At 42.9% G+C, this 27,967-nt stretch overlaps 1 protein-coding gene across 7 annotated transcripts; it reads left to right on the top strand.

Moving 5' to 3' along the window:
- Positions 1–27,608, top strand: LOC139421432 (matrix-remodeling-associated protein 7-like). 7 transcript variants are annotated; one of them, XM_071172333.1, is made up of 5 exons: positions 4–606; positions 11,015–11,252; positions 13,719–13,803; positions 15,391–15,465; positions 23,853–24,915. In XM_071172333.1, exons 1-4 carry the CDS (start codon positions 268–270, stop codon positions 15,422–15,424), a joined length of 696 nt encoding a protein of 231 aa, XP_071028434.1. In that variant the 5' UTR covers positions 4–267; the 3' UTR covers positions 15,425–15,465; positions 23,853–24,915. The 7 variants fall into 7 exon arrangements, with proteins under 7 accessions (XP_071028438.1, XP_071028434.1, XP_071028436.1 ...); XM_071172335.1 differs by lacking the exon at positions 23,853–24,915 and adding an exon at positions 27,298–27,475 and having other exon boundaries at positions 56–606; XM_071172334.1 differs by having other exon boundaries at positions 56–606; positions 23,848–24,915.
- Positions 27,609–27,967: the final 359 nt, after the last annotated feature.

The following is a 27,967-nucleotide window of genomic DNA, read 5'->3' as shown; positions in this document are numbered from 1 at the left end:
GTTGATGAATGCAACGTCTGAACAGGGGAACGCGACCGAAATTACGCTCAGCTTTATAGCCTGCGTTTGCACCAACAGGTTTATACGATTGTGTTTAGTGGAAGCGCGGTGAGATGAGCTACAGTGCGCGCGGAACTACACTGACCTACACACCAGCTGACATCTGCAACAAGAAGGATAATTTTGCATGTACACATAAAAATACTATTTATTACATCTGCAGAAAACATAGCAATTGTCAAGTGAACCTTAAATAATTCTACCATCATGGAACTTGACGCGTCTATCATTCTCCCTGCGCTCTTCTTTACCATTCTTGCTGTTGTCTTGGCAGCCAAATTCATCCCCAAAAAACAACCAGAGGAGAAGAAGAAGAGGGTTAAAGTAGGCAACGGAGACGACATTCCACCTTCCAGAGCATTGGCACCAGCAGTAGCAATACTGGAAGTACCAAAAATGGAGATAGTACCAAAAGTGGAGGTACCCCCACAAGTGGTAGAAGCTGAAGTTATACCCGAGCCAGTAACAGTTTCCCCAGTAGTTGAAGAGATCAATGTTGTAGAAGAAGAGACAGTTAAAGAGCCTGAAATGATCCCCGAGGTTCAGGTAAGATATTCTGTTTAGTTAGCTTCATTGACCTGTTATGAATAGAACATCTGGGCATAGGTCATTATTTGACTAATTGGTTTGAAGGTGATGAAGTGACTCTTTGGCAACTCTCCAGAACTTCATGAACTGACCACAGCCTTTGTTGCATAGTACCTGGCCAGAAAACACTGCAATTACTCTACTTTTAAATTTAAAGTATTCAAAATCAATATCGTTTTAAATCCAATTTTGTGTAAAGTTGTGCCATTTACGCACTGCTTAAGCATGTCATTTGCAACATCAATGCGTTTCTCTTGCAGGCTATTTCACATCAAATACGAATTCCACCAAAAGCTGTTGTCTCGTTTGATAATCTAACATGAAATGTGTTTATTCAGTTAATACATCCTTACATTTCATGCTGGATTTAAAATGAGCCCAGCTTGTATTGTCACAGAAGGGAAAATGACAAGGAAAAACCATCTGTGTCTCCAAGGCCGTTAATACAGTACTTGATTTATAATGCCCATTTAGCTAATGACTGTGTTATGTGCGTTCCAGAGCCAATGCTCTAAAGCGCACAATAAGCAGAACTGAATGTACCCTGTCACCCAAGGGCACTCAGCATTTTGACCCCCATACCTGCCCCCCATGTATACTATAGTGCAATTGACCTTTTCCATCACATATGAGCTTTAACCTGACACACACGTCACAGAGAATACATTGGAGACACCCTCTATGTTTGGTCCCCAACATACAGTATTTTCTATATTTAACGACCGTGAGGTCAAGAGTATTTGGACAGTGACACATGTTTTGTTGTTTAGGCTCTGTACTCCAGCATTTTGGATTTACAGTGATACAATGTCAATGAGGTTAAAGTGCAGACTGTCATCCTTCATTTGAGGGTATTTTAATCCATATGGGGTAAACTGTTTAAAAATTACTGCACGTTTTGTACATAGTCTCCCCATTGTAGGGAACCAAAAGTATCTGGACATTAAAGTAGTCAAAAGTTTAGTATTTGGTTCCATATTTCTAGCAAAACAATAACTACATCAAACTTGTTGGATGCATTTTCAGTTTGCTTTGTTTGTGTTTCAGATTATTTTGTGCCCACTAGAAATTAATGGTGAATTAATACTGAATGAATAATGATGATTGTTACTTTCTCAGAGGCACAAAAATAATGCCCCAAGACATGCTAGCCTCTCACCATTACCAATAACAAGGGAGGTTAGCATTTTTTTTGGATGGGGGTATGATATTTATACCTTTGTTACTTTCTCACTCGTTATTATTCATGATTAGTTCATGATTATCCACAATCATGGGAGCATCCACATTAATGTAGAAGTGTTCAGAAACATATTATATTCTTATTTACAATAAATATGACTCCAAAATGACACAATACATTATTTACCATTAGTTTCTATTTTACAGCTTCTTCTGTAGTATTTATCTTTATGCTCCTCTTTGTTAGACTGACTTTATCACTATGTTAGTGGCACCATGCCATCTAAGTTGGGGTGGTTTGTGTGTACATTACCACCTGCCGTGCATTTTGCCACGCTCACATGCTCCACATGCTAGTCGGAACTCAGACATTTTGGACTTCCTAACTGGTTGAACCGGCACGTGGATAACTACAACCAGTTAGCAAGTTGGACATTTCTGAGTTTCCTAGTTAGGGCTAGCACGTGAACGCAGCATTACTGTCTGAGCTTTACTATTATGTTTATTTTTCACAGTTGCATTTAAAGTGCACATTTAAGAGTGCTCTCTCCTCCCTCAAGGTTAAACAATCAATCAATCCAATTTATTTATAAAGCCCTTTTTATATCAGCAGATGTCACAAAGTGCTTATACAGAAACCCAGCCCATACAGCCTCCTCTGTTATGAGAGACATAACTTCTCTCCGTTGCCTGCTATATGGGACCCAGCCAAGTTGTGCTGCGGCAGCCCTGGGGCTGGGGGAGCTCACTGGCGAGTCTACATACAGTACGAATGGCATGGCACCTCGTGTGGCTGGCTTTCTGAGGGGCGAGATTAGAATAACATGTTGTCTGTTTTATCACCATCAGCGTTCACATCAATGATCTGGGGCTGGGCTCTCATTTACTACATTAGAAAACCACCATGCACTGCTCCGCTCTGCACAAGTTTGAAGTCTAATATTATCTACAATAACGTGTGTGCATGTTTTACCGGTTTCACATCATTCATCTGGCCTCTCATCTACCAGGTTGGTAGCTAACCTGCACTACTCTACTCTGCACAAATGTAATACAAACTGCATATGTACATTTTAACTGGAGGTATAGAGTTCTACAATCACTAAACCTTTGCTCTGCGACCAAGGCTACATCTTGGAGCTGTGGAATTTGGGGCTCCTTCCTGTGCTGCTTGCTTTGCTAAAAGTGTTCCCTTATCATTACCCCAACCCTCTCTGCTCCCATCTCCTCTCCTTCATTCCCTCTGTCTGCTCATGTTTCTCCTGTATGTCTGTGTGTGCTTAGCAGCAGAGGCATGCTCTGTGTCACATCCATAGTTCCTTCTGTTTGAACTTCACATTTCTGTTCCTTAATCTTCTCTCACTATCACTCACCTGTGTTGTTTTGGGTGTGGGGGTCAGTGTAAGATGCTCAGAAATGTGTGTTACTGTCCCCCTTCTCAAACCCTATAGACTAGTATAGACCCTATAGAGCAGCCACTATAGAGCAGCCACTATATGGCAGCCACTGACAAATGTAAAGAGAAACATTAAGATCAGAAGCCAACCCACAGTCATTCTTCCATATCCTCACTATACTCCATCAACAGTATTGAACAGTACTTTCTCCATCAAATGTTCAATTACACATTGCCAAGACAGAGTACTGAATATTCAGCAGTCTTTTTTTGCTTGTTATGGATTGGGTCTGCAAACCTTTTGAACGGTACCCTACACCTATAGTAGTCTGTGAATATGCCACATGTTATCGTGGCCCCGTCAAAACCGGAAAGGAAACAATCTCCACTAAAGCCCATTATTCCATACTCAAGCTGTAGCAGTGTTGGAACATTGTGTGTGTGTGTGTGCGGACACTTGTCGTGGAGGAGCACACAGTATAACACACATACATGTACACAGACATGTCAGCCTATAGTGACCAATCAGGGGCCATGACTTATTAACTCCCAGTATCCAGGCCCTTTCAAGTCAATGTCTGCATTGTGTTCTGAGATTAAGACTGCCCCCTTCTCTCCTCAATGCTCCCCACTTAACTATCTGGTGATATATGCACTCTATAGATGTGTATATGTGTCACGGTTGGCCTTAAGGTAGCAGAGATACTGTAGTCTCCTTCTGGCTGAGATTGATGAGCAGTAAAACAGCATTCTTGTTTTACATGTTCCAATGGCTGCGACACTCTACACCCTGCCCCCATACCCATCCTTTCTTGTTGTACAGTCAGAAAGAGTTAAGCTAGCGTTCTCTGCCTCAGGCTTGAATGTAATCATGTTAATCAAGTGTTGTATTTGCTCGCCTCTTTTAGCGATACATCTTCCATGAATTACTGTATCAGGGAGGAACAACACAAATGTTGATTGTGTCTTTTCACAAGTGTGACATTTTTGCTTTATTTATATGAACATGTAAAACACTCAAGAAGTTGTTTACAAACCCAAAATGAGTTTCAGATGTTCTTCTCTCTCTGCACCTTCCATTCTAACCTCTTCCATCGTGCTGAAACACACTATAAATGGGAATGTGTCTGGGCCTGCTAGCTAACTCACTGCTCACGCTGAGAAGGCAGAGATACACAGGCAACAGCTGGAGCCAGCTGTTCTTTTGTCAGATGCAACATGGAGGACACTGTTATCCGGAAGTAGTTTGCTGCCTGTCGAAGGCTGTTAACGTGTTTTGTTGCAGGCAAAACATTCTTAGTATATAAGGGCCAATGTATGGTACCCTTTGAGTGCTCATTGGGTAAATCCAATGTTTGTCAGTTGTCCCATGAGGGTAGTTCATAAGTAAATCTTAGTTATGTGTATAGTAGACAGACTACAAGAGGAGACTAGGGAGTGTTTTTCAGAACATTCCTCAGCTCTCTGCTCGTGTGATCGTCAGACTCCTAACAGTATCCTGTGATGGAATCTGCAGAGCTGCTTACTCATTGGTCAAGCTCCCTGCTGACCTACCTCTCTTGGTATTTCCCCTTGTTTCTCTGCCTACCTACCTCTGCATGCACGCTGGAGCTACAGTCTGCTCTGGGCCCTGTTGTCCTTCCCTTTCCCAGCTGGACTTCACAACCAGATCCAGACAGGCACCCATCCCCATGAGAAGACAATGCCATGGCTTCAAATCACACTGCTAATTCCCCTCTGTAACACGAGCATTGGCCCATTACAAGAAGTTTGCAGTTGACACTGTAGTGGGCACCGACTCCCTCTCTCCCCAGCTTGACTCACCATAGAGCTGAAACCCTGGTGTCTTTTCTGGCCATGTTGGGCACTGCGCTGTGCACTAGACAAGTCAACACAGAGGAATGGAGGAGGTCTGCCCAGTGCCGGAGTGAGAGGGGGAGAGAGGAAGCATGAGGTCATTTCCATTCTTAAAAGGTTAGCCAATCCCCCAGTGAAAAGCTAAGAAACAGCAGCTCTTTGTAAATTCATTGGCCAGGCCTGCACAGGCCTCTTGGCAGGTAGTTCCTCTTAAAAGCTACCGTCAACTGCAGTGCTGTATACTGTATGTCTAAACAGTACAGTACATGCTTTCTATACAGTGTTGGTATGTATGGAGGAGGTTGTGGTTGGTTGAGCTGTTTCCTATAGAAGTGTTGCTGCTCTGGCTCTGTGTATTGTTCTGCCAAAACAACAGATAAACTGTATCATGTGATTCACTCTTTTGATTGCCGTCATGTGGCCTCAATCATTGAGGATGTTCTTACTTAATAAAAGTCAGCTGTTTTGGATAACAGAACAAGGGCTAAACTATTGTATAATTTTAGTAATAATAAAACATATTCCAAGTCAATCATTATTCGTGAGAATCAACATTTGGACTCAATTCAGAGCCAATGACATGCTGAAATGAAACCTCACCCACGGTCTCCAGTCCAGTGGTGATGTCATCGATGGCACAATGGAGTAGGATCTCATTCCTGCAGGCCGCCACAGCACACTGTGACCATTGACTGCCAGGACACAAAGCTGTGTGTGTTTGTGCCTGTTAACAACACCTCTATTAGCAACACCCTATGGCTAGCTCTGCACTTGAGAGTTCTGAACACTAATTGGCTTCATGCTACCCCACCGGATGTTCCTCGCTGTATAGCTCCACACACTGTCGAGGTATGTCTGTCGTTGTTTCATTCATTGGTAATATCAGCCACCGATAAGGCAGTGGCTTTGGGGGAACAATGTGTCTGTGTGTATGCAGAGACACAGAGCAGGGGTGGGAGGTTGCTGAGACAACAGGACACTATTCCACCCCAGATGCCTTGGCCCATTGCCCTGAGCCTCTTTTCAGGGGATTGTCTGATGGACAGCAACAACATGACACAGACAGCCTGGTACCCCCTGGTCATCTCAATGGAGGAAGAGAAGAGAACTGGCATGGACAATGTAAAGGAGAGGGTACAATACACCCAAGGGGCTTCAGCTGAATTCTCAGCTGATGCAGTCTTGATGTGGACAGTAAATACACAAAGTTCATCCCGCTACATCAGAGGTGTGGTATCAACACCAACCTTGCCCACCACCCACTCAAGGGGCACGGTAGCACTATAAGTTCCCTGGGGGCTGGTAGAATTTCACTTGGCGGGCCAAGGGCCCTACCCCAACAACTCTTAAGAGCTTCTCCAGTGAGACCAATGCAGTTTATCACCCTTCTGTTTATTGTTGCTATAAAGGTAGCCACGTTATTCAGTATCCACTTGCAGTATCTTCTGCCTCCTTCTATGCACGGACCACTGTCTATGTTGCAGGTATCAGGTGTACACAGCTATGCAACTGTCTATTTACCACCACAAACCGATGCTGGCAGTAAGACCACACTCAACGAGCTGTATAGGGCCATAAACAAACAAGAAAATGCACATCCAGAGGTCAGCGTTTCTCGTGGCCGGTGATTTTAATGTAGGGAAACTGAAATCCATTTAATTTTTAAAAATTTGCACGTCACCTGTGCAACTAGAGGCGGCAAAACTCTTGATCAGAAACGCATACAAGGACCTCCCTCACCTTCCCTTTGGCAAATCAGATCATGACTCTATCCTCCTGCTTCCTGCTTTGAAACAAAAACTAAAATAGCAAGTACTATTGACGTGCTCAATACGAAGGTGGTCCGATGAAGCGGATGCCATGGATCACAGGCAACATCCGCACTGAGCTAAGGGTAGAGCTGTCGCTTTCAAGGAGCGGAACACTAATCTGGACACATAGGAAATCCCGCTACAACCTCCGATGAGCCATCAAACAGGCAAAGCATCAATACAGGACTAAGATCGAATACTACTACGCTGACTCTGACGCTCAATGGATGTGGCAGAGCTTGCCCACTATTACGGATTACAAAGGGAAACTCAGCTGTGAGCTGCCCAACAACGCAAGCCTACCAGACAAGCTTAAATGCCTTCTATTCTCGCTTCAAGGAAAGCAACACTGAAACATGCATGAGAGCATCAGTTGTACCGGACAACTGTGTGATCTCGCTCTCCGTAGACAATGAAATACCATTAAACAGGATAACATTTACAAGGCCGATGGGCCAGACGGAATACCAGAACGAGTACTCAGAGCATGTGCCTCAGGAGGCTGAAAAGATTTGGCATGGACCCTCAGATCCTCAAAAAGTTCTACAACTGCACCCTTGAGAGCATATTGACTTGCTGCATCACCGCTTGGTACGAAAACTGCAAGGTGGTGAGTATGGACCAGTACATCACTGGGGCCAAGCTCCCCGCCATCCAGGACCTCTATACCAGGTGGTGTCAGAGGAAGGCCCGTAAAATTGTCAAAGACTCCAGTCACCCAAGCCATGGACTGTTCTGTCTGCTACCACACAGCAAGCAGTACCAGTTCACCAAGTCTGGAAGAAAAGGGACCCTGAAGAGCCTGAAGAGCTAAGCCATAAGACTGTTAAACAAGACGGCTGAATAGCCAAATGCACAGGCTCTATGCACACACTGGACTCTACCCACACACACACACACACACACATACTTACACTGACACCCCACACACACATACACACTACATACGCCCACCCAAACATAACATGTGCACACATGCATACTGAGGCCACACACACACACACCCATACACACACTTTCACACTTACCACATACACTGCTGCCACTGTCTATCTACCCTGTTGCCTAGTCACTTTACCTCTATCTATATGAACATAGCTGCCTCAATTACCTCATACCTCTGCACATGAACTCAGTACTGGTATTCCCTGTATATAGCCATGTTATTACCTCATACCACTGCACAATGACTCGGTACTGGTACTCCCTGTATATAGCCATGTTATTACCTCATACCTCTGCACATGGACTCGGTACTGGTACTCCCTGTATATAGCCATGTTATTACCTCATACCACTGCACAATGACTCGGTACTGGTACTCCCTGTATATAGCCATGTTATTAGCTCATACCACGGCACATGGGCTCGGTACTGGTACTCCCTGTATATAGCCATGTTATTACCTCATACCACTGCACATGGACTCGGTACTGGTACTCCCTGTATATAGCCATGTTATTACCTCATACCACTGCACAATGACTTGGTACTGGTACTCCCTGTATATAGCCATGTTATTACCTCATACCACTGCACATGGACTCGGTACTGGTACTCCCTGTATATAGCCATCTTATTGTTACTCATTATTGTTATCAACTGTGTATTTATTCCTTGTGTCACTATTTCTAAGTAAGCATTTCACTGTTAGTCTACACCTGTTGTTTGGGAAGCATGTGACAAATACAATTTGATTTGATGTGCTCATGGCCCATACACGCTAAGAAAAAAAGGTTCTGCCTGGAACCAAAAAGGGTTCTCCTATGGGGACAGCCGAAGAACCCTTTTGGAACCCTTTTTTCTAAGAGTGTACTGACCCAAAATGACTGAGTGCATGTCCGTGGATGCCACATTTACAGAGGTCAATGTCACTGTATGAGCTGAGTGAGGGGTTAATTGGACAGGCAGTTGTTAACAGGGCCCTAAATCCTCTGCAAGCCATCCTACAGCTCTTGGACTACGTTTGGTGTCTGGGTGGTACAGACACTTGAGGAGCCTAAGAAATTAATGACTGATGCAGAATGGAATCATGACCTCATACACTTCTACTAGAGAGAGAGCTCTCTGACCAAATTAGGAGATGTAAAAATTGAGTATTGGTGATGATGTTGAATCTTAGACTTACAAAATGTGAGCAATGCATCATCTCATTCTAAAGCAGTGGTATTCAAGGTCAGGGGAACTGCAGTGGGGGTTTTGAGATCAAAATGCAGAGATCAAAATGCAATGAATGGAAGTTTATTTGTTAATATAAAATCTACATTTAACGATTTTAAGATTGTGTCATTAGATTTGTGCTAGGGTGGGTTCGAGAGAAATTCTGGCCCAAAAAATGTGGTCCCCGCTGAAAAGGATTGAATACCATTGCTCTAAAGGGATTCTATAGACCTACATTCAGCCCTTTTATGACCCTGAATAAGATAGCTTTTGTGAATGTGTGAGTTGGGTCCTATGCATGGAGTATTTTGGTGTTTAATAGCTGAGGAATTCAGTGGCAGAGGGGAAGAGGCTGTTGGTGGGTAGGTCTGCTAAATGGATTCCATTCCATTGGTTGGGTGTGAGTAGTCTAAAGAGAGCCTAACCCCTGAGCAGCCATGAGACACAGTTGGGCCTGGTAGAATCCATGCCCCTGGCATTCTCTGTCTACTACCATTTGCTACTGTGGTGGGTTAGTCGACATGTCCATCGTCATAAAGTCTGCTCCAAGAGGAGGGGGAGGGTTGTGACACAGGTGGCCATGAGCTTCCTCTGCTAAATTTAATATACACTTTTTAAAGTCATGTGGCCAATTTATATAGACACAAATATGAACAGCCACAGGCAGAAATATCAACAAATCATTTAATATTTTTATTAAATCACCTTCAGCTTCTTTTCTTCACTTTGTCACTTTGGTCTTCTACATTTGGAGAATTTAAAACTACTTTATAGCTGGACTTTACTGTAAATGAGCACCCTACTTATACTCTTAGTTCTAGGCTTTAGCCATTGTTACTCTGATCAGAGATGACAGGAGGCCTCTGGCAGCGCGTCAAGCCCTGAGCCCACTGTGTCCCCATATGTGACCTCACTGTCTCTCTGTGTCCTCACTGTGAGATTAGTTCTCCCAAGTATTAGACACCAAAAGCATGAAAATATATTTTTGGTGCGTGTGTGCATGTGTATGTGTGAGTTCCTGCGAATCCAGTTCTGTCAGGGCTAGGGAAAGTTCTGGAGAGGGAGGGGTGGAGATGGATTTAAGGGGGGTTTATTTGTGCCTGTGTCATTGGCAGGCGGCATACAGAGAGGACACAGCCACTAAACAAGAACCTGAGAGAGAGCTGCAAATGACAGCTGCCACTCATAGAAGAACCATTACAATGGGTCAAGAGGTTATGACGTCCACAGGGCTCAGCAGTTGAGTCAGCAATTTGTAGAGGTTTGCACAAAATATGCAGGTTTTACATTTCAGCATGTGAAGGATGATATTCTGGATTATGTCCCTCCAGCACCAATTTCAGAGCAGAAAAAAAAGCCTTTTCTACTTTTTATAGAATGTGGGATGCGATACTGTTTAAGTATATGGCTATATTTCCCCACCATAGACCTACTCCTTATAGACTGGGGCAATTTGGATACTATGGGGGTGTCCTATTGCTGTCTTTAGTGACAATTTGACAGACACTCCCTCTGTATTTTTGCATGAGTTCTGTTCAGTGGTTCTATTCTTGGCCGTTTCCCAAAGTCAGTACTGGTTGAGCTGAGTTCTCATATACAATCACTCAGTCATCACTGTCTTATATTCCCCAGGAGGCTATGCATGACAAACAACACTCATCCGTTCTTATTGTTATTAACGTGAGCAGTTGGTTCCACTAATGTAATTGTCTCAGGTACTATAGAAACAAGTCTAGCCTAAAGCTCAGCTATATTTAGAACCTAGGACTGCTAGGTTGGGAATACAACACAATTCCCTATTAACCTCCATTAGCCGCTACACTGACCATTGAAGGCCATTGGAAAACAAAGTCATGTTCGTGGTCAGATTTTCTGCTCAATATTAATCACAATTCCATTGTTTTAAACAGCATTTCAGGTGTACAGTAGATTATATCTGTTATACACTTTGTCTCTGCAGGCTGTGCCAGAGCCCGTGGTTGAGCCAGAACCCGTGCCTGAGCCCATCCCTGAGCCAGAGCCCATCCCAGTCGTTGTTGAGGAGCCCATCCTTGACCTCATCGCCGAATCTGTGGTGAAGGAGGTCCCCGTCAGAGAGCCCACCCCTGAGCCAGCAAGGGAGCCCAACCCCAAGCCAGCGAGAGAACCCACCCCTGAGCCCATCTTCGTGACAGAGCCAGAGGACCTTGAGAGCAACGGTAGTATGTTTTAATAGTTTTTTGGTGTTAGCTGTGGGTACGGTCAGTCGTCCGAAAGCAGATCAAGTTTGACTCCCTGAATGGATTGACATTAGCAATGACTAACTGCATCAAACCAACCTCAAAGGGCCCTAATGCATTAGCCAGCATTAACCGGATGCACATCACTGCATACCCAGCAAATCCTCATTTAAACTGGATCTGGGGTGGCTAGCAGATACACTGGCTTGTATATACGCCGTGGGGGTATATCCTCCACTGACACATCCCCTTACAGTCTTGAGACTTGCCCTCCTTTCATTGGAACTGAGTCGTGCATTCAAACCAGCCACCATTTTGTCTTTCAGTCAGGTCTTTTCTGATCCCTTGAGGCCCCAGGTCTCCATTGAGGCAGGTCTCATTGTGCCATGATTACAGTAAGTGTTTCCAGGTGAGAGGTCAGGCCTCCCTGGAATACTGTACAATACAACCACACAGAGCCACACAAACACAAGAGCTTTGTGCCTACATGGGCTTTTATACTGTCACGTATATATCTGACTAGGTGTCGGTTGGACGCCTCCTTTTGTTACAAATTATTGTAGACTGTATATTGACCGCAAATATCCCAAATGAATACTATATCATATTTGACTAAAACATAATAACATAGTATATGATCACATAACTGTATATCTCTCTATTATGCGTGGCAATACTTTGGAATAGATTTTCAAAATTAAAATAACTTGGAACTGATTTGCTGTTGTTTTGTAAGTCCAACAATAAAAAATTAAATATCCATTTATTTATTTATTTTTGCTAAAAAAAACTTGGCCAAATAAAATCACCTGTGGGCCAAATTCGGCCAGAGGGCCACCAGTTGGGGAACCCTGCCTTACAGTATATCCTCACTGAATAGCATACAGACCACTGCTTCTGCTAGCGGGCAATCATCACTTTATGTGTGTTCAGGGGAGATAACTCCATTCCAGGACAAAATGTATAGTAAAGCTGCCGTTTTGCATGTTGAGATGGTAAAGGGGAGTAATGTGGACTTTGAGGCCAAATTTGATCTCATGTCTCCACCTCACCAGCAGTTAACTGTTGATTGACAGTGAAACATGAGTTTCATTAAGTGACATGGATGGATGATCTCTGTAGGGGAGTTTGGTTTTTAGAACAAACTGGTTAGCAAGGAATGTACATTGATTATACCAAACATTAGGAACACCTTCCTAATATTGAGTTGCACCCCAGCCCTTTGCTTTCAGAACAGCCTCAATTTGTCAGGGCATTGACTCTACAAGGTGCTGAAAGCGTTCCACGGGAATGCTGGCCCATGTTGACTCCAATGCTTCCCACAGTTGTGTCAAGTTGGCTGGATGTCCTTTGGGTGGAGGATCATTCTTGATACACACAGGAAACTGTTGAGCGTGAAAAACCCAGCAGTGTTGCAGTTCTTGACACAAACCGGTGCGCCTGGCACCAACTACCATACCCTGTTCAAAGGCACTTCAATATTTTATCTTGCCCATTCACCCTCTGAATGGCACACATACACAAACAATGTCTCAATTGTCTCAAGGCTCAAAAATCCTTCTTTAACCCGTCTCCTCCCCTTCATCTACACTGATTGAAGTGAATTTAATCAGGGACCTTAATAAGGAATCATAGCTTTCACCTGGATTCACCTGGTCAGTCTATGTCATGGAAAGAGCAGCCATTCTTAATGTTTTGTACACTCAGTGTATTTATTGCTTCATTTGAAGTTGACAGTTACCTAAGGACAGAAAATGAACACTAGTTCACCGTAATGCAGTTCCATGGAGCTACAAATATGTAAGGTCTTAACTCTTGTCATCCTATGATCATGTTTAAGATCTCTATGTAGCCTTTCAGGTGTTACATGAAACACCACATTACATCTAATTATTGAGCTTGTATCTTCTTGGTAGAATGGACTCCTGGGAAAACTGATCAATGTCTCTTTCACTATCAGACCTGTCTTTAGGATATGGCCTGGTTTGTACCGCTGTCTGTATCAGTAAAGTATATTCCTCTAAATGAGAGACAAACTGGCTCACTAAGACACGGGACTGTTGGGGTCTGGTTCCACCGATAGCACAGGGTTGTAATGTCACTCTGTGTACTGTAAATTGAATCAGTGACGTTGGCACACATAAAAGTGAATCAGCCACCTGACTCTGAATTTAATTACAGCCACACGGTCACTCTTGGCTCTGTTTTGACTGTACTCTACTACTGTGTGTCCTTCCTGTAATCCTGATATACTGTAGCAACAGGACTGTAACTAACAGCCACGGTGGTCCCAGAGGACTTAGAAATCCTTCAAACGTTTATCTGTGTGTGTGTGTGTGTATGCGTGCATTTGTGTGAACATGCATGTGTGTGTACTGTATGTATGAATGATGTGTAAGTGTGTGTTGACCATGGTCCCTCATGTTTTCTCTGACGTGGCATCAGCTGAGGAGGTGCACTTTACCCCAGGAATGAAGATTAGCAAGTTGGAGAAGCTGATGACCAAGGAGGAGATGGAGGAGGAGCAGAGGTGAGTGCCCCCCTCTCTCTCCCTACTGCCCCCCTTCTCTTGGCACTGTAGCATGACTCTAGTTAACCTATCCTCCTACTGCACGCTAATGCAACCACCTTCTTCCTCCCTCCCCTATCCTGTTCTTGTGTGTTGACCTGGCATTTAGGTGCTATGACAACATCTATGACAACATTTACCCTGCAGATCAGAGGGGGTTGGTCACAGAGTGGACAGTTAAACCAATAACCCACCAAAGCAGTGAGGGACTTCCAGACCTTGTACCTGTAGCTACTAACTCCCTCAAAAGAAATGTAGACTTGAGACATCCCACTGGGCACAGACGTCAATTCAACGTCTATTCCACATTGGTTCAACGTAATTTCATTGAAATGACGTGGAAACGACGTTGATTCAACCAGTGTGTGCAGTGGGATGTTCTGTATCTTTATAGGCCACCAGATTGCAAAATAAGATTAGTAAACTTTAAAATTGAGGGGCAAATAAGGAAGGAGACAAAAAACAACAACAAAGACTGCTTGTTTTGAAGCCTAAAGGTTACTGTTAGTTTGTAATGCTAAACATTATCCTACAGACTGTGGTGAGCTTGTGGTGGGAGGCTGGCATAGGGAGCGAACAGCCTTTCTCTCTTTCTCTCTCTCTTACATCCTAGGGCTTGACCTTGCAAAAGCAGAGGGAGGGAGGCCTTATGTGATATAACCCCTCAAGATGCCTCCTATCTTTTGGTTTAGCCAGTCCTGTTCTCTGCTAGTGGAGTGGTGCAGTGAGCCTGGAGCCCAATGCTTGCTGGGGGTTGGAATGACTTAGTGAGCGAGCGTGCAGGGGGAGGATGTGGACTCTGTTTAGGGGTGTGACAACAAGGCAATAACATGGATTAATAGCAGCACTTCCCAGTTTCCCCAGTTTCTATAGCGAGGGGAGTGGATGTCTTAAACGCCATGTGATTGGTGGCTTGTGCCTTCTAACACAGGAATTTAATCAAGGTCTTAAAATATCTGCCAAGCTTGGCTCTGTTGGTTTGTTATGTTCCCATGGAGTTGTGAGCTGCGGAAGAAGAAGGAGGAAGGGAGGAAAGACATGTGGGCCCTGAGTTTCAGGAATGTTTTTCTTTGTATTTTTTGGGGAGTATGCTTCCACTCTTGTTTGAAGCCTGAGCAGTGACTCATGGTTTTAAATGACCAACGATATATTAATACATCTTTATACGATTAACTATAGTTCCATTCCAGCCCCAAACCCAGCTATATGTTACTAAATCCCTGTGCCTTGTACCCTCTGCTGTTCACTTATGTGTTTACACACAAGAGCACAGCATGTACTTGCTCACCACACCAACCGTTGGGCCTGAATTAAACTCAACCACAACTTTGGCCTAAACTTGACTTCATAAAGCTCAGTGCAATGCTTTCCTTTTGGCACTAGGTTTTATGTGGAAAATATGTAAGCATGTGAAACCTATTTGCATTGCCATAAGTGCCAAAGTTGGGGACAAAGCTGTGGTTAAGTTGTCTGTTTCTAAGATGTGGAATTGTGTAGAGTTCTGTGCAGCTGTACATAACAGCTTTCACCCTGCCTTTATCTTTTCAGGATAGAGCTCACACCTGACTTTACCTCTCTATAAGCAACATCGACAAGCACACTGTGAGTTAGGAAGGATTATGGGTAAGGTACCATTAAACTTTAACCCCCCCAGAGCCTCTTATCCTCTCCCAAGTCTCAAAAATACCACCTCACCTCCCTCCTTTCTCCTCTCACCCACTACCCAGGGTGTGACACATCACTGGTGAAGGGCAGAGCCGTATACAGTACATATGTACAGTGCCTTTGGAAAGTATTCAGACCCCTTTACTTTTTCCACATTTTATTACGTTACAGCCTTATTCTAAAATAAATTTAAAAAATAAAATCTACACACAATATCCCATAATGACAAAGCGAAAACTGTTTTTTTAATTTTGTTGCCAATATACAGTGCCTTGCGAAAGTATTCGGCCCCCTTGAAATTTGCGACCTTTTGCCACATTTCAGGCTTCAAACATAAAGATATAAAACTGTATTTTTTTGTGAAGAATCTGAATGATCCAATGTTGACCTAAATGACTAATGATGATAAATACAATCCACCTGTGTGTAATCAAGTCTTCGTATAAATGCACCTGCACTGTGATAGTCTCAGAGGTCCGTCAAAAGCGCAGAGAGCATAATGAAGAACAAGGAACACACCAGGCAGGTCCGAGATACTGTTGTGAAGAAGTTTAAAGCCGGATTTGGATACAAAAAGATTTCCCAAGCTTTAAATATCCCAAGGAGCACTGTGCAAGCGATAATATTGAAATGGAAGGAGTATCAGACCACTGCAAATCTACCAAGACCTGGCCGTCCCTCTAAACTTTCAGCTCATACAAGGAGAAGACTGATCAGAGATGCAGCCAAGAGGGCCATGATCACTCTGGATGAACTGCAGAGATCTACAGCTGAGGTGGGAGACTCTGTCCATAGGACAACAATCAGTCGTATATCGCACAAATCTGGCCTTTATGGAAGAGTGGCAAGAAGAAAGCCATTTCTTAAAGATATCCATAAAAAGTGTTGTTTAAAGTTTGCCACAAGCCACCTGGGAGACACACCAAACATGTGGAAGAAGGTGCTCTGGTCAGATGAAACCAAAATTGAACTTTTTGGCAACAATGCAAAACGTTATGTTTGGCGTAAAAGCAACACAGCTCATCACCCTGAACACACCATCCCCACTGTCAAACATGGTGGTGGCAGCATCATGGTTTGGGCCTGCTTTTCTTCAGCAGGGACAGGGAAGATGGTTAAAATTGATGGGAAGATGGATGGAGCCAAATACAGGACCATTCTGGAAGAAAACCTGATGGAGTCTGCAAAAGACCTGAGACTGGAACGGAGATTTGTCTTCCAACAAGACAATGATCCAAAACATAAAGCAAAATCTACAATGGAATGGTTCAAAAATAAACATATCCAGGTGTTAGAATGGCCAAGTCAAAGTCCAGACCTGAATCCAATCGAGAATCTGTGGAAAGAACTGAAAACTGCTGTTCACAAATGCTCTCCATCCAACCTCACTGAGCTCGAGCTGTTTTGCAAGGAGGAATGGGAAAAAATGTCAGTCTCTCGATGTGCAAAACTGATAGAGACATACCCCAAGCGACTTACAGCTGTAATCGCAGCAAAAGGTGGCGCTACAAAGTATTAACTTAAGGGGGCTGAATAATTTTGCACGCCCAATTTTTCAGTTTTTGATTTGTTAAAGTTTGAAATATCCAATAAATGTCGTTCCACTTCATGATTGTGTCCCACTTGTTGTTGATTCTTCACAAAAAAATACAGTTTTATATATGTATGTTTGAAGCCTGAAATGTGGCAAAAGGTCGCAAAGTTCAAGGGGGCCGAATACTTTCGCAAGGCACTGTATATAAAACTGAAATACCTTATTTACATAAGCATTCAGACCCTTTGCTATGAGACTCGAAATTGAGCTCTGGTGCATCCTGTTTCCATTGATCATCCTTGATGTTTCTACAACTTGATGGGAGACCACCTCTGGTAAATTCAATTGATTGGACATGTTTTGCAAAGGCACACACCTGTCTATATAAGGTCCCAAAGTTGACAGTGCATGTCAGAGCAAAAACCAAGCCATGAGGTCGAAGGAATTGTCCGTAGAGCACTGAGACAGGATTGTGTCAAGACACAGATCTGGGAAAGGGTACCAAAAAATGTCTACAGCATTGAAGGTCCCCAAGAACACAGAGGCCTCCGTCATTCTTAAATGGAAGAAGTTTGGAACCACCAAGACTCTTCCTAGAGCTGGCAGGCCAGCCAAACTGAGCAATCGGGGGAGAAGGGCCTTGGTCAGGTAGGTGACCAAGAACTTGATGGTCACTCTGAAAGAGCTCTAGAGTTCCTCTGTGGAAATGGGAGAAACTTCCAGAAGGACAACCATCTCTGTAGCACTTCACCAAGTGGCCAGACGGAAGCTACTCCTCAGTAAAAGGCACATGACAGCGGCAGGGACTAGGAGACTAGTCAGGATCGAGGCAAAGATGAACAGAGCAAAGTACAGAGAAATCCTTGATGAAAATTTGCTCCAGAGCGCTCAGGACCTCAGACTGGGGCGAAGGTTCTAAAAATAGCTGTGTAGCGATGCTGCCCATCTAACCTGACGGCGCTTGAGAGGATCTGCAGAGAAGAATGGGAGAAACTCCCCAAATACAGGTGTGCCAAGCTTGTAGCGTCATACCTAAGAACACTCTATGCTGTAATCGCTGCCAAAGGTGCTTCAACAAAGTACTGAGTAAAGGGTCTGAATACTTATGTAAATGTCATATTTAAATTAGCAAAAATTTCTAAAAAACTGTTTTTGCATTGTCGTTATGGGGTATTGTGTCTAGAGTGATGAGGGGAAAAAAACAATTTAATTTTTTTTAGAATAAGGCTGTAACGTAACACAATTTGGAAAAAGTCAAGGGGTCTCAATATTTTCCGAAGGCACTGCATATATAACTCTGGTGAAAGCAGTGTGTTTCGATGCATTCACCCATTTACTGATTACACTAGTATGACATCACCAACAGTGTACCTTGACACCAGACGATTGGGCTGTAGGTTATTGTTTTTTTTGTCTTTGAAGGGACCTGTTAGCCACTGATAGGCTTCCACTGATGTGGTAGAGCACACATCTGGGTCTGATAGGGCACATTCTGGCAGAGCTTGCTTTATCCTTTCTATTTGACACTTTCTGTTTGATCCCCGCCAACGACCACCAGAACTACAGTGCATTCGGAAAGTATTCAGACCACTTCCCCTTTTCCACATTTTGTTACGTTACAGCCATTCTAAAATGTATTAAATCTTTTATTTTCCTCATCAGTCTACACACAGTACCCCATAATGACAAATCGAAAACAGGTTTTTAGACATTTTAGCTCATTTATAAAAAATAAAAACAGAAATACCTCATTTACAATTTAATCCATTTTAGAATAAGGCTGTAACGTAACAAAATGTGGAAAAAAGTCAACGGGTCTGAATACTTTCTGAATGCACCGTACATCACTTCCCTCCCCCATCCCACCATCTACGCCCCCCTGTGTCTTCAGACAGTCTAATATCCTGGAGCTTCAGGTTCTATAAGGATACAGTTAATAGTTATCATATGCTGGTGTCTCACGGCCATTGAAAACAAAGGGCCCTGCGATCATAGGAAATACTGCATTGGGGCACCAATGTTGGTCATCATCAGTGCTGCAGGGGAGACCCCCCCCCCCCCCCCCCCCACCTTCTATTAATGCTGGTGCCAGAGGGGAATCCATTTGGAATTGGTTGGTGGTGCGTGGCACCTGCTAAACAAATGCCTGAGAGAAAATCAGTTACTCACTTACTGCACACCCAAAATGGCTGCCATGATAGTATTAAATAGTTTCATGATTTAATGGTTGGGTGGGACTTTTATCAGGACCACTCAGATTTTAGGAGCCACCTGCAAAATTAGAACTAATCTTGTGCCAACAGCTGTGCTTGTACACACTCAGGGGGCCTTGCAGAGAGCAGTTTTGAAGTTGAATTATAGCTGAGCCCTGAACCTTAGACTTTTGCTGCTATACCATTGGGCCCTCTGCAGGCAATATCGAGGTTGTGAGACACTTAAATTGGGGATTTTTTTACTGTGTCTGTGTGAGCTGAAATGCTTCCACTATAATTGCATTTTTATTCCAGATGGTGACAGCATTTGATCAGTGTAGCCTGAAAAGGCAAGTCAGGCCACTATTTGCAAGCCACGTTTATTGTCTCTACTTGACATATAAAGATCAACATTATTATTGCAATAAGGCTGACCCACTGGAATATATCTTTATTCTTGCTCATAAACTGTTTATGTTCAGCCTACCAGTGTCCGTAGGTCTATCTAGAATGTGTATTACTGTATGCCTGTCATATCTCCAATTACAACATTGCTACATCTAGGGGCAACCTAGACTCAGAGGTAGATGTTACATAGTCAATGTAAATCCGGAACACTCTAATAGTATGATAGAGTGTCCCGGATTTAATTTGTAGATGTCCACAATCCATTTTGTATGATATGTTAAGACATTTTAATTCGTATGATACAGTATGTTACGAAATTGCTAAACCTATGATATGTTACGAATTGCAATTTTTTTGTGGCTAACATTAGCTAGTTGGCTAATGTTAGCTAGAAAAAAGGTTAAGGTTAGGTTTAGGATTTAGGTTAAAGGGTTAAGGTTAGTGTTGGGAGAGGGGTTAGCTAACATGCTAAGTAGTTGCAAAGTAACAAAAAATTTGCGTTATACTTCCACCCTACTTTAGTTTTTGCCTTCACTAACCTTTTACTGCAGTGGGCTAAATCAGGGTCACACAGACTGTTTATTGGTAGTCTTAAACAAAACTACTTTGACACCAAAGTATTTTTTAAATGATTGAACCTTTATTTAACAAGGCAAGTCAGTTAAGAACAAATTATTATTTACAATGATGGCCTACCGGGGAACAGTGGGTTAACTGCCTTGTTCAGGGGTAGAACGACAGATTTTTACCTTGTCAGCTCGGGGATTCGATCCAGCAACCTTTCGGTTACTGGCACAATGCTCTAACCACTATGATACCTGCCGCCCCAAATATACACCTCACACACATTGTTATGGGCTTAAAAAATAAGATGCCTGTACCATGTCAGATATAGAGTTGAAATGTATAAAGTTTTGAGTTTGCATCCCAATATTGCACTTTAAATAAATCAAATCCAATCAAATTTTATTTGTCACATACACATGGTTAGCAGATGTTAATGCGAGTGTAGCGAAATGCTTGTGCTTCTAGTTCCGACAATGCAGTAATAACCAACGAGTAATCTAACCTAACAATTTCACAACAACTACCTTATACACACAAGTGTAATGGGATGAAGAATATGTACATAAAGATATATGAATGAGTGATGGTATAGAACGGCATAGGCAAGATGCAGTAGATGGTATCGAGTACAGTATATACATATGAGATGAGTAATGTAGGGTATGTAAACATTATATTAAGTGGCATTGTTTAAAGTGGCTAGTGATACATTTTTTACATCAATTTTTCCATTATTAGAGTGGCTAGAGAGTCAGTATGTTGGCAGCAGCCAGTCAATGTTAGTGGTGGCTGTTTAACAGTCTGATGGCCTTGAGATAAAAGCTGTTTTTCAGTCTCTCGGTCCCAGCTTTGATGCACCTGTACTGACCTCGCCATCTGGAGGATAGCGGGGTGAACAGGCAGTGGCTCGGGTGGTTGTTGTCCTTGATGATCTTTTATGGCATTCCTGTGACATCGGGTGGTGTAGGTGGCAGTTGCCATACCAGGCGGTGATACAGCCAGACAGGATGCTCTCGATTGTGCATCTGTAAAAGTTTGTGAGTGCTTTTGGTGACAAGCCGAATTTACTGAGGTTGAAGAGTCGCTGCTGCGCCTTCTTCACCACGCTGTCTGTGTGGGAGAACCAATTCAGTTTGTCCGTGATGTGTACGCCGAGGAACTTAAAACTTACTATCCTCTCCACTACTGTCCCATCGATGTGGATAGGGGGGTGCTCCCTCTGCTGTTTCCTGAAGTCCACAATCATCTCCTTTGTTTTGTTGACGTTGAGTGTGAGGTTATTTTCCTGACACCACACTCCGAGGGCCCTCACCTCCTCCCTGTAGGCCATCTCGTCGTTGTTGGTAATCAAGCCTACCACTGTAGTGTCGTCTGCAAACTTGATGATTGAGTTGGAGGCATGCATGGCCACGCAGTCGTGGGTGAACAGGGAGTACAGGAAAGGGCTCATAACGCACCCTTGTGGGGCCCCAGTGTTGAGGATCAGCGGGGTGGAGATGTTGTTTCGTACCCTCACCATCTGGGGGCTGCCCGTCAGGAAGTCCAGCACCCAGTTGCACAGGACGGGGTCGAGACCCAGGGTCTTGAGCTTGATGACGAGTTTGGAGGGTACTATGGTGTTAAATGCTGAGCTGTAGTCGATGAACAGCATTCTCACATAGGTATTCCTCTTGTCCAGATGGGTTAGGGCAGTGTGCAGTGTGGTTGCGATTGTGTCGTCTGTGGACCTATTGGGGCGGTAAGCAAATTGGAGTGGGTCTAGTGTGTCAGGTAGGGTGGAGGTGATATGGTCCTTGACTAGTCTCTCAAAGCACTTCACGATGACGGAAGTGAGTGAGGTAGTCGTTTAGCTCAGTTACCTTAGCTTTCTTGGGAACAGGAACAATAGTGGCCCTCTTGAAGCATGTGGGAACAGCAGACTGGGATAAGGATTGATTGAATATGTGCGTAAACACACCAGCCAGCTGGTCTGCGCATGCTCTGAGGACGCGGCTGGGGATGCCGTCAGCCCAGACGGCTATATCACAGAAGACTGAAATATATCAAAACCGTTCGACATAGAAATACCAGATTTTCAGTTTATTAATGATGAAATTCTGAAACATATTAATAACATTCCACCCATGAGGCCACTATATTTGTCTGCAGGAAATGGCTTCAGCATTTGCAGACTGTATGTCAGATTTAGTCTTCAACGATTATCACGTTACACTGTGCGACATTAACAAATAAAAATCTTGATATCAACCTGGCCAGATTGTACGATTTTCTTCAGTTCTGTCGTCACATTCTGCAATTTGCCTGCAGCGGTGTATTTGATCTGAGCATGTGCCAGTACCAGCAGCGCAAGCCTCACTCAATGCTTATGCGTGAGTGAAGTGAGTTCTGAATAAATTCACGTAGGCATCTTAGAAATAGTTTTCACATACTAACTTTATATGTCCGTTTAATTTGATTGGCGATTTTGTGCATTTATTGAAATCCCACCAGGTAGCAACAAACAAGATTTTTTACAGGGAAATCGTTCTTCTTGCACAGCATGTAGGCTAAATGTTTAATTTAAACTATTATGTTAATCTGACTATTCACAATAATTGTATTGTTGTGTGCATACTCAGTTGCGGCCGTCTTCTAATTGGTCAGTCACCAGGATCAGCTCATAACACCAGCCACACTACGCGATAAAGGACAAAAAATGTGGACACCGCTTGAACTTTGTCGGAGCCTAAGATTGCACGTAGCGGTACTTAATCAGCACTTAATCGGCAGACCTAGACCCTGTCACACTGAACGTGCCGAGACGTCCGACCATCGTTTACGACCTAAGAATTTGTCCGCCACGTGGACATTTTGTCTGGGACGGCAAAGTTGTGGCATAAAACGGCTAAAATTGTACAGTCTACAAAAGCCGTACAAAACGTAACATATAAGTGGAGTGTCCCAGATATACATTTACTATGTTACGTCTAGTCTATGAGACCAGGCTGCCAGGGGAGGAACGCTTGTTTCAATAGTTAATTGTTCAGCTGTCACATTCACATGTCTGCTGCAGCTATTAGAAAGCATATGATAATCTGGTCTCTTTGTTACATTGCACTAATTAGGACATACTAACCTTTGAAATGGCATGCATCTCACACATTGCCATCTAACCTGCCTGGGAACTCTGTGGTGCTCCGGGGTGAAGTTTCTCCCAGGTGCAGATCTAGGATCAGCTTCCCCTCTCACAACCCTAATTAGTAAGGAACATGTAAAACTGACCCAAAATCAGCATCTAGGGGCAACTTCACCGTACACCAGTGGGGGAGGGGGATCTGTGGTGGTGGTGGGTATTCTATGGTGGTATGCTATTTTCCGGGTGTGTTTTGATCAACCTTTGGTCAGAGCACTGTCTGCTTTAGGTCTCTTGAAACTACTAAACCCCGATGCATGCTGAAATAACAACCCTGACAATGGTGAGTGATCTCACTCTTTTCCAAGTCACGAGTTTGATATCAGTCAAATTCCAATACTACTTAACATTTCTGACTCTTAAGCTAATAACAATAACTGGCTAATAATATCAATGAAATAGCTATATTTGTCAATAGATAAAACTGTTTGTTTTGTACTGACATATTAGTACTCTCTTTTTTCCAGTGCAGCTGAGTAGGCGATGAAGAAAAGGAATGACTCTACACCCACACCTTTCTATTCTTTATTTTGTTTTGTGAAAAGTGATCACTGAAGAAGAACCTTTGAAACATCTGCTGAGAAGAGCGATCTCTTCTGTTGATTGTCCGGCAACTTTGCTGTTGATATGGAAAATATTTGTTGCTTTTTGTCCTCTCCCCTTTTCTTTCCTTCTTTCTTACTTTTAAAGGATGTGAATTAAAGGCTATTGCTCAACTCTGCCTGTGAATTGCATGCTGCATTACACCAAACACACAAGTGCCTATGTGAATCTTTAGTCCCCGCCCCCTTCGCTTTCTATCTGCTGTCTTACTGGTGGCGTCTATCCTTTTGACTAGAGCAGGAATGATTCATTCTGGATTCTGAGACTCTGATAGTCGCAACGGAACGTTTGAAGATAATACATCCATGCTTATTACAGAGTATGACATGTGGGGTGTGCAAAAAAAGTTACAGAAAAAAGTACGGTCGGGAACCACTGGTTTAGAAGAAATGGATGACCATTGCAATACCAATACAGTAAGGAAGTGTTTAAATAGCTATAATTGGTGAAGGGGTAGGGAAGGGTTGTGTTGTTTTTCATTGTTTTAAAATATGAAACTGTGATTTAAAGACATGACAAGTGATTTGCATGCAAAGGCCCCCTCTACCCAAGTCTTGGTCTGTGTGGCCACTGTCCATTGTGAGCCAGTCCCAGACACTTTAAGTAATGTAACAAATGCCAATCAGTAACATCCAAATAGCCTAATGATGGCATTCTGAATGCTGAGAAAACCATATATCTCACTTCTGTCCTGACTCTGACGATCACTGGGGCTTTTGTCACTTTATAAGTATGTAACCAATGCACACTGACAATGAATGGGCTTATTTTCATATGGGACTGGAGCTTGGTAGATAGAATGGCTAAGTGGAATATGTGTATGACAACCCGTAGTGATTTTTGTAGAGAGATTGAAATGTTTTGTTTAAACATTATGTTTTTGGGCTTTTGTACAATCTTGACTATTAAAAGCCAGTTTGTCTAAAACCAATGCTTGTTTAAGCCTCATACTCATTTCCACCCAGTAATCCACCCATTTTTCCATATCAGCACATCTAATTAAAAGCAGTAAATTCATCTCATCATTGAGTTTTGCTCACCTACTTTGTAGCACATTTTGTAGTACATTTACATATAACACAATGCTAATCAGTATGTAATGTATTGCATCTTTCTATGTAAGCCAGAAGGTCATACATGGATTGATGATGATGATATCATAACTTTAAATCTATAGCCGTTCTCATTGCACCACTCAGCATATGATTTCTGGTAACTAGTAGGGCTTTGTATGTTTAAGACGTGCCTTAGTTGATGTGCCTTTGTCAGGTAGGTGTTAACTTCAGTGGGACTTGAGATTGAAGCCCACTGGAAGAAGGTCTTTTGAGGTGTTTTTATTGGGCAGCCTGTAAAGGTCCAGTATGTGAATGATGACAATAATAAACTGTGAAGCACCTGTCTACCCCAGGAGATGTTTTATAGCTGTGTTTATTATAACATTAGAAGACACACAGTGCCTTGCAAAAGTATTCATCCCCCTTGGCGTTTTTCCTATTTTGTTGCATTACAACCTGTAATTGAAATGGATTTGTATTTGTATTTCATGTAATGGACATACACAAAATAGTACAAATTGGTGAAGTGAAATTTTAAAAAAATAACTTGTTTAAAAAAATAATTTTAAAAAACTGAAAAGTGGTGTGTGCATATGTATTCACCCCCTTTGCTATGAAGCCCCTAAATAAGATCTGGTGCAACCAGTTACCTTCAGAAGTCACATAATTAGTTAAATAAAGTCCACCAGTGTACAATCTAAGTGTCACATGATCTGTCACATGATCTCAGTGTATATACACCTGTTCTGAAAGGCCCCAGAGTCTGCAACACCACAAAGCAAGCAGCACCATGAAGACCGAGGAGCTCTCCAAACAGGTCAGGGACAAAGTTGTGGAGAAGTACAGATCAGGGTTGGGTTCTAAAAAAATATCAGAAACTTTGAACATCCCACGGAGCACCATTAAATCCGTTATTAAAAAATTTAAAGAATATGGCATACAACAAACCTGCCAAGAGAGGGCCGCCCACCAAAACTCACGGACCAGGCAAGGAGGCCATTAATCAGAGAGGCAAAAAAGAGACCAAAGATAACCCTGAAGGAGCTGCAAAGCTCCACAGCGGAGATTGGAGTATCTGTCCATAGGACCACTTGAAGCTGTACTGTACACTCCACAGAGCTGGGCTTTATGGAAGAGTGGCCAGAAAAAAAGCCATTGCTTAAAGAAAAAAATAAGCAAACACGTTCGGTGTTCGCCAAAAGGCATGTGGGAGCCTCCCCAAACATATGGAAGGAGACTGCTCTCTGGCGCAAACCCAACACCTCCCATCACCCAGAGAACACCATCCCCACAGTGAAGCATGGTGGTGGCAGCATCATGCTGTGGAGATGTTTTTCATTGGCAGGGACTGAGACACTGGTCAGAATTGAAGGAATGATGGATGGCACTAAATACAGGGAAATTCTTGAGGGAAACCTGTTGCAGTCTTACAGAGATTTGAGACTGGGACGGAGGTTCACCTTCCAGCAGGACAATGACCCTAAGCATACTGCTAAAGCAACACTTGAGTGGTTAAAGGGGAAACATTTAAATGTCTTGGAATGGCCTAGTCAAAGCCCAGACCTCAATCCAATTGAGAATCTGTGGTATGACTTAAAGATTGCTGTATACCAGCAGAACCCATCCAACTTGAAGGAGCTGGAGCAGTTTTGCTCATTTGAAGAATGAGCAAAAATCCCAGTGGCTAGATGTGCCAAGCTTATAGAGACATACCCCAAGAGACTTGCAGCTCTAATTCCTGCAAAAGGTGGCTCTACAAACTATTAACTTGGGGGGGGTGAATAGTTATGCACCCTCAAGTTTTCTGTTTTATTTGTTCTTATTTCTTGTTTGTTTCACAATAAAAAAATATTTTGCATCCTCAAAATGGTAGACATGTTGTGTAAATCAAATAATCCAAACCGCCCAAGAATCCATTTTAATTCCAGGTAGTAAGGCAACAAAATAGGAAAAATGCCAAGGGGGTGAATACTTTCGCAAGCCACTGTATGTGTATGTCTTACACACACACACACACACACACACACACACACACACACACACACACACACACACACACACACACACACACACACACACACACACACACACACAGGTAACAATCATGTGTGTTTTTTGGGATGTCACGTGTTGTTTGTGTACACTGAGTTTCTGTTATATGTATCCATTGTGTGTGTTGATGAGTGTGAGTTTGTAAGTGTGTCATATAGACCCAGGCATTGGAAGTAATGCCATCATGTCTGTGTGTATCTGTTCTAGGGTGCAAAACGATCAGTTGGCGGCCATCTTTCTCCTGCTGATGCAGAACCAGGAGGCTCTAGGGGAGGTGACTGAGGGAGACATGGAGGAGCAGCTCAAACTCTACTCCCTGTAGCAGAATGGGGCGGTTCTATTATTGTCAACCTTGTATAGGGCTGAATAGCCTGTTCCCCTTTTTAAAGTGCAGGGGTCAAGCAGAGCAACTGTCAATGTATAATACCGTATTTATGTTTGACTTATCATGTCAAGTCAGAATGATCCATTACAGACAAAGACACTAGGTTTAATATTCTGACATACTGTAGCGGGATAGGCATTACCCATAAGACCAAAAGAAATTGTACTACACTTGAATGTAAGACAAGTCTTTATACTGTTGTTGTTCTGTTAACATTGGTTATCGTAAAGTATGGCAATGTTACAATGGCTTTAAAAATCACATGTTCTTAGAGTATGAACAATTTAATGAACAAACAATTGCAGTAACTTATTTACATTAAGTATATTGGTAACACACTATTTGTTTATATTACTTAAATGTTTAATGAAGTATTGTTGGTAAGTCACATATACTGTATGTTTTTTCAGTTGTAAAGAACTAATTTGGAATAACTTTGTAGTGTTAATATAGGTAATATTGAAATATACACTGAGTGTACAAAACATGACA

Source organism: Oncorhynchus clarkii, chromosome 12 (genome assembly GCF_045791955.1).
Source record: "Oncorhynchus clarkii lewisi isolate Uvic-CL-2024 chromosome 12, UVic_Ocla_1.0, whole genome shotgun sequence".
Taxonomy (NCBI): Eukaryota; Metazoa; Chordata; class Actinopteri; order Salmoniformes; family Salmonidae; genus Oncorhynchus; species Oncorhynchus clarkii.
Note: the sequence above shows the minus strand (reverse complement) of the source record. Positions and strands in the feature narration are given on the sequence as shown.